This window comes from Lampetra fluviatilis, chromosome 69 (genome assembly GCF_964198595.1).
Source record: "Lampetra fluviatilis chromosome 69, kcLamFluv1.1, whole genome shotgun sequence".
Taxonomy (NCBI): Eukaryota; Metazoa; Chordata; class Hyperoartia; order Petromyzontiformes; family Petromyzontidae; genus Lampetra; species Lampetra fluviatilis.
In genome coordinates, this window is record NC_136343.1 from 909,932 (window position 1) to 917,868 (window position 7,937).

General features: G+C 49.7%; 1 protein-coding gene across 1 annotated transcript; it reads right to left on the reverse strand.

Annotated features, from left to right (window-relative positions):
• Positions 1 to 405: 405 nt before the first annotated feature.
• On the reverse strand, positions 406 to 7,537 carry LOC144952738 (E3 ubiquitin/ISG15 ligase TRIM25-like). The gene is made up of 6 exons (XM_078883229.1): positions 6,971 to 7,537; positions 5,176 to 5,271; positions 4,167 to 4,400; positions 3,030 to 3,052; positions 2,272 to 2,366; positions 406 to 956 (listed from the first exon to the last, which is right to left on the reverse strand). The coding sequence occupies exons 1-6, from the start codon at positions 7,535 to 7,537 to the stop codon at positions 406 to 408; spliced, it is 1,566 nt and encodes a 521-aa protein (XP_078739355.1).
• Between the last annotated feature and the right edge of the window lie 400 nt (positions 7,538 to 7,937).

Below are 7,937 nucleotides of genomic sequence, written 5' to 3' on the forward strand. Positions count from 1 at the left end.
ATCGCAGGGATGAGGAGGCGTGGTGATGCAAGCGCGCACTGCAGGAGAAGAAGCAGCCCCACGAAACTGCGATTTGAACTTCACTAGCGACATCGCTCACACACGCAACCTGGACCTCACCCTCCCCTCCATGCTCACCTCACCCTTCCCTCAATTTTCACCCCACCCTCCCATCACCTCACCCTCTCTCTACCCCCTCCTTCACATCCTGTCCTCTCCGCACCCTCGCCTCACCCTTCACCCTCACAATCACCCTCCATACTCACCCGTCACCTTCCCTCACTTTCTCCTCCATTCTCGCCTCACCTTACCTCAACCTCACTTCACCCTCTCCTCACCATCCCCCCTCTCCTCCGTTTATTGGGTTTCTGTCTCGCTTTCTTGGGTTTCTATCTCTCCTCATCCTCAAGATGCACAACTCAGATCCACGATCTTCAATCGATCATTACAATAACCCAGACACATCCCAGGGTAGAGAGGCTGCAAGAATCTCTTCCTAACCTCGTGGATCACCTCCATGGATTCAGCGCAGTAAAACGCCAGGAGCCCCCCCTCCCAGTGCAGGTAAAGCCCGATTCTGCGGGGGGAGGGGGCCCCCCTCTCCGACAGTACTGTCTTCGCTCCACCATGAAACACTGAGAAGCTGTTAGAACATTTCTCTAAACACCAGGACGCGTCGCTCCCTCCCAGCTGCTGTGTACTACCACTCCCTTTCCGTGGGATCGTCCAGTACGCGACTCCAACCCGCCACCACCGCGCGCCCCCCACGTCCACCTCCCAGTAGCGGTAGCCCGACGAGAAGCTCTCACAGCACAGGGCTTGTGCACAGCTATTAAACCGGTGTGGGTGATCAGGGCGACCCTGGGAGGCAGGGCTCAGCGTCATCGTCCTGAGATCCGAGGAGATCTGGAGGTAGTTATTAGCTGAGTTCGTGTCCAGAGTCGGCGAGCGTCCGTCTTTGACAACAGCGATGACAACATCACAACAGAACACCATCATCCACCATCAACATTACTATCACCAACCATCTTTACCATCAACAAAAACATCACAAACATACACATCACCAAGCTTCCTCGCCATCAATATCATCGTAGACAACAATATATACATCACCATCACCACTATCATCAACACTGAACATAAACAACATTACTATAGCAATAAGCGACATCACAACCATCATCACCACCACTAGCACCATCACAAATAATCACCACTATTACAAACAATCACCACCATCACTACCATTACCACTATTTCCATCACCACCATCGTCATCACTATCACCAAAATCACCGACACGACCAGCATCATCATAACCATCACAACGACCATTAAAACCATCATCACCACCATCACTACCATGACCACCATAACCAATATCATCACTACTACCATCAGCGCCATCAGCAAAACCATCACAACATTCACCACCCATATCACCAATGTCACCATCATTACCATCACCACGACCGTCGCTGATATCACCACGACCAACACCATCACCAATGCTATCACTATTTCCATCACTCACATTATCACTAACATCAGCATCATTACCACCATCCTCATCACGTCCACTATCACCATCATTTTGACCATTATCAGCATCAGAAACTCATTTAAGGTTGAAACTGCCTAGCAGAGGCCCAGGACTGGATCATGTATCACCTGCCACTGATGTTAGCCATGCCTGGTAATCAAGCCCAGGTAACTGGGTTCGTAGTGCAGTGTGCTAACCACTATACCACCACTCCCCCATGCATAAATGCACAGACACATTCACAGGCACACACTCCATCTCAACATCACAATTACCCCAGACTCGTAATGCTGATTATTTACCCAAAAACACCACACTAAGTCTCATGGCTCTGTTCAGAAGGGTCCTGGAATGAGATGTGAACAAAGACTAAGATCCTCTTGTAGCCTTCACATACTATTGGGTGGGCAGCACCACGTCTGACCACCTTTGTCTCCCTAGTGGCGAGTTTGTTTACACACCGCATCAGGTTCCAGGATGTAAACATAGAAATATCCCCTGTGTAGCCTTTACAGACTGTTGGGGCAAATCAGCACCGTTGAAGGTTGGCACGACACGACGGGATGGGTGGCCAGAACTACGCCTGGCCGCCTTTGTCTCCCTAGTGGTGACGTTTATAAAACTCCAGGTAATTATTTGAGTCTGAGTCGACCTCATGCACACACACGGGGATACTTTATTGTCAAGATGGCCCCATCACCCATGATTCACACTGAATAACTCACACAGGAGTTTGACTCCAGTTGTCTCCAGGACTTTCAGTGAGGCAATGTCCTCTTGACTGGGAGCTGAGGGTGGATCTGCTGTTACCCTCCCTGTCCTGTGAAAGCAGAACAGACAAGGCTACTGTCTCACATAGAGCATCGTCACTCAGGATAATCACAGCTCCATAACATAGACACTCATCACAGCGTCATCGCACGTGGGATCATCACAGCTCCATCTCACAGGCACTCATCAAACAAAGCATCATCACTCATCTCACAATTACAGCATCATCACACATAATTACTATTACCACATACAGAATAACAACGCACGGTATCAAAACACAGCATCACCACACATAGCATAATCACACAGCATTACCACACACAGCATCATCACACACAGCCTCATTACACAGCATCATCACCGCGCAGTATCAAAACACAGCCTCATCACACAGCTTCACCACACACAGCCTCATCACACAGCTTTACCATACACAGCCTCATCACACAGCTTCACCACACACAGCCTCATCACATAGCTTCACCACACACAGCATCATCACACAGCATAATTACCACACAGCATCACCAGACACAGCATCATCACCACACAAAATTACTATCACCACACATAGCATGATTACGTACGGCACCATCACACAGCATTCACTACACACAGCATCCCCACACAGTCAATGTCTCACTGCCCGCACCCCACACTTAGTCCCATTTTGTCGTGTGTCGAGTCGTGAGTGATATTCGTCTTTTACCTGTGCGTCTCCTTCAGGTGGACCTGTGGGAGAGATAGAGATGCATTACTGTGTCTCTACCTCCAATCCCTTGTGATCAGTGGAGTTCCCACTGCAACACCGTGGGTGGAATGTAAACTCCAAAGTCTTTGCTTATGACCCCATGATCACCAACACTGACCTACGGGGCAAATATTTCAGTGAGACCAGTTGAAAGTCTATAAATTACTATTTTAAAATTTTCCACGTCAGGCCCACTGAGCGATAGAGCTCTTCAGAAGCGACCTGGCCACAAATGATAGCTCACGAAGTGGTTCATCTCGTAGAAATTTACAGCAGCCCAATACTCTAAACGCACGTGTGAAAAACTAGAGGACACGGAGAAAAATCAATGAGACCATGGAGAGAGACATGCAAACTCAAAATATATAGGGACGTCATGGTTGAGATCAAATCCACGACCTCCGGTATCCAGGCGAGGTAGTTAACATCTCGCCACCCCTATGAGGACCAACACTGATTTGCAGGGCAACTATTTCAGAGTGAGACCAGTTGATATTGATCTGTGTTGAGATTAATTTCTGTCGTCAATGCACACGTGGCAGATCTTACAGAAGTGGTGGTGAATACACAAGAATATCTGTAATACGCGTATGAGACCTCGTATTTATTTAACTTCCATAATAGGAACACTGAAGGTCGCGCATCCAAGAATAGGTCCACAAAGCAAGAAGCCGAGATGACATCGGCTCGTGAGCAGGCGCTGGTGGATTGTTGCATCGCGGCATCATGAGATGTGACAATGGCTTGGGGAGGCCTTCATCTATCAGTGGATAGATCATGGCTGATGATAATCATGAATACCGTGTACATTGTTGTTGTAGGGTTTATTTAAAGATGCAATTCCAATAACATTTAGTTTATAATCACAATGACACAAACTTAATGGGAATCTGTTAAAGGACGGGAGAGAGAATTCATTTAAATGAGAAAATCTGAGCTGGCCTTCCAAATGGCAGCCACTGGAGCTGCGATGCGAGTCCATGAGTGGAGCTGTGTTCTCAAGCCCAGTGGATGCGAGCTCACATTCACGAGCCTCCCTCTGCTGCTGGTGAGAGGGCTATGTGCCAATAGCGACACTGGAGACTCATCGCTCACCTGTAGGAACGCGAGCGAGTCCCTCTCTTGCGCTAGGGCCTGCAGGCGAGTGGCTGCTGCCTGGAGCTCGCTGATCTCACGCTGGTAGTGAGCGATCTTCTTCTCGATCTGGGACAGCTGCTCACGCCCTTTCTGCTCCGCTTGCTCTAAAGCCGCCTTCTCCTCCGCATCCAACGCTGCTCTCGTGCGGGCGGATCTGACCGAGATTGAGGCATTTTCATCTGTCATGGATCCCTGCAAAGAGAAATAAATGCCACCTCTGTTCATTAAATGTCTGGTCCTTTGTGAAATGACATTCAGGTCAGTGTGACCCGAGTGCAACTCTTAAGGTGTCCAGACAGTGATACGAGTTTGCAGCACTGAGGCATCAGTCTTCCTCTGATAGCGCTGCTGTGCATTTTCAGGACAACACGATTTGGGGGCTGTGAGGCATTGAAATCATCAAATACCATCAGGAGTACATTCAGGGTCTGTGCCATTCTCATTGCACAAGGCTATCAGGACGAAGCGAAGGAAAATTTGTAAAGGGCCTTAATGAAATGGTAAGTTAGGCCAATTCCTCTTTAAATGAATGTTTTGAATGTGAGAAAAACACACATGTATGGATGAAGAGATGGGATCATGAAACCACTTGCTATACTGCCACCTGGCCACCCCAAAGCTTGAGTGATGTCAGTAAGATGGTGTACAACAGTCTGTGTGTGATCCATCAACTCTGCCACCAGAGTGGTGGATAAGAGGTACGTACCACCTCATCTGACCAAAATAGATAACAGACGTTGAAGTGGTAAGTTGTATGGAGATATGTGAATGTGGAATTTACACCACTGATTGAGTTTCTCAGTGGAGATGAGAACCACCTCTTTACTCGTCCTGACGGTTGTGGGTTTCGTCCCACAATGTGTTTGGAGCCAATGGAAGTCGACGTGAATGAATGGAGTTGTCCTCCATCACAAACCCTACTCAGAGTGGAGTCACAGGGTCACAGAATCAGGCCCAGACACGGTACCTGCACGTCCCTGCGAGCGGCCTCCATCCGCCTCACGGACTCTTCCACTTCCCTCCTCTTCTCCTCCACCGCCCGCGTCTCCTCTCCCACTTGTTTCTGTGAGAGACGTCACCAGGGGAAACTCCACTCACTCTCTGAGCATCCCCTCTCACCCCAACTCCACGCAAACTCATCCACAGTGACGGGGTCAGTAGCCCCGGTGCAGCAATGGAGGCTGGGGGAGCGAGCGCTGCAGGGAACTGATTTCACGAGGAGCTCAAACGTGCGCAGGGCTTCCTAGGTTGTGGGTGAAGCTACCTAAGTAGTGGGTATGGCTACCTGAGTAGTGGGTGGATTACCTGAGCAATGGGCAGAGCTACCTGAGTAGTGGGTGGGGCTACCTGAGCAGTGGGTGGAGCTACCTAAGTAGTGGGTGGAGCTACCTAAGTAGTGGGTGGAGCTACCTGAGTAGTGGGTGGAGCTACCTAAGTAGTGGGTGGAGCTACCTAAGTAGTGGGTGGAGCTGCCTCAGCAGTGGGCAAAGCTACCTGCATAGTGGGTGGGGCTGCCTCAGCAGTGGGCAGAGCTTCCTATGTAGTGGGTGGGGCTAACGGCGTAGTGGGTGGGGCTAGCTGCGCAGTGGGCAGGACTACTGGAGTAGTATGTGGGGCTATCCGAATGGTGGGTGGGGCTACATGAGTCGTGGGCGGGGCTATCTGAGTAGTGGGTGGACAGGGCACCAGAGTTTTAAGATGTTATCTGCCTTGCCTGCGATACAGGAGGTCGTGGGTTCGAACCCGACCCTGATGCCTGTATACAGTCGACCCTTCCACATCGTGGGGGTTACGGGCACAGGCCCCTCGTAATCTGGAAAAACAGCATAAAATGTTTTGGTCCCCTTGGCGAGTGAAGCGGTACAAAAACATAAGAGAAACGCGAGATACAAAGATCACTGCGAGATCCCTGCGAGATATCACGTGAGAGGCTGCCGTAAACACACTTGGCGTCCTGCAAACCAGCGAATAGAACCGAGGTTCTTTTCGCAAACTAACTTAAAAAATGTTTAACTTAAAAAAATACGTTTATATTTATGGTAATTACAACTATAATGAGCCAAGAATGTATGTGTGTCCCGCGCGTGACGTCACTCCACATGAGGCCATTCCCCCTTCATTAATATGCATGAACAGGTGGAGTCCTCCACATGCTGCACCCCTCCCCTCATTAATAACCATGAGCGGGTGACGTCACTCCCCATGCCGGACCCCTCCCCAATAACCGTTAGCGGGTTACGCCTCTCCATATGGGGCAAACTTCACCCCCCCCCCCCCATCAATAATCATGAGCTGAACAATTTTTTTATTGAATATTTCAGATTTACTGCAATATACACCCGTTGTTGGACGGGCAAACAAGCTAGTTAAAATATTAAATACATGAATATTATACAGTACTGTACATATAATTTATGCATTTGAGTTTCTAAACTTTTTGCGTGTCGTCTGCAGATTTCGCAAAATTCCCCAAAACTCCCGAAAAATTACCCTTTTATTTCTTATGCTGACCCCGCGATGTATCGAAACCACGATGGGGAAAGTCGCGATGCAGAAGGGTCGACTGTACTATGAATCTACCCTTCAAACACTCGTTTGAAAAATAAATTGACGGGCATGTAAAATATTAAATCCACTTTAAAATTAGTCTGAGCCACTTGCTGTGGTTTCATTATTTTTAGATGTTGCTGTTGACAAAGTTCATCAGCTGATGCTGCGGTATTGTGGGTACTACTCGGTGACCGTTAGAACCTCCTCCTCACCATTCGTTTGTCGTGCTCCACCTTCAGAGTGACGAGCTCGTGCCCTCGATGATCTACAGTGATGGTGCAGTCCCTGCAGACGAGGCGTCCATCGTTAACGCAGTAGAAGCGGTACTCGTCTCTGTGCTCCATACACCGTCGATTCTCCAAGTTCACACCGGGCGACACAAGGACGTGGTCACTAAATTTTGTCAATTTCTGGTGGGGCGCGACGTGGGTCATACAGAACGACGTCTCACACTTGAGGCAAGTCTTCACTGCGAGCTTCCTGCAATAATCGCAGCAAACAGCAGAAGCAGCAGCATCGGTAGCTATGGGCTCAGCCACTTGCAGCTGCTTGATGAGGTTGGTAAGCGTCACGCTCTTGTTCAGCTTGGGCCTCTGAGGGAAGGTCACTCGGCACTGTGGGCAGGAGAAGGACTCGGCCGCATCCCAGGCGCCCTCCACGCACTTGAGACAGAATGAGTGGCCGCAGCTGAGCGTGCAGGGGCAGCGGAAGGCGTCCAGGCAGATGGGGCAGGTCAACTCCCCTGGAGCCTCGCGACCGCTGGGAGCCGCACTCGCCATGGCCCCGTGGCTCCACTCAGAGAAGGGGCACTGGCTGGAGCTCAGGCAGTAGCTTGCTGGAGCTCACACAATCTCTGCCAGTCACTCCGGCAGACTGGCTGTAGCTCCGGCAGTATTTAGCTATAGCTCACGCAGTCTCTGGCTGTAGCTCATGCAGTCTCTGGCGACATCTGAGACACTAAACCAGAAACAAGCCACCAAAATGTGAGGCAGGTTAAAGTACAAAGTCTTTCAGTTTGATTTGCATATCATGAGGAACACCCTGTAATGTGTTGACTTGTGACCGGGTAGGGATGTCTCGGCGCAAGAGATGGCTAGATAAAGAGTCAGCTCACCTTATCCCAAATCACCTCATCTCAACTAACCCTTTGTCAACTCAGCACATGTCAACACACTTCTG

Bases quoted from the DNA above. Each gene is read 5' to 3' on its own strand.
- LOC144952738 (XM_078883229.1), bottom strand. From the start codon at position 7,537: ATGGCGAGTGCGGCTCCCAGCGGTCGCGAGGCTCCAGGGGAGTTGACC. The intron at 4,401-5,175 runs GTACCGTGTCTG...TTCTCTTTGCAG, and splicing joins CCGCTCGCAGGGACGTGCAG to GGATCCATGACAGATGAAAA. The intron at 2,367-3,029 runs GTAAAAGACGAA...CTGCTTTCACAG, and splicing joins CACCTGAAGGAGACGCACAG to GACAGGGAGGGTAACAGCAG.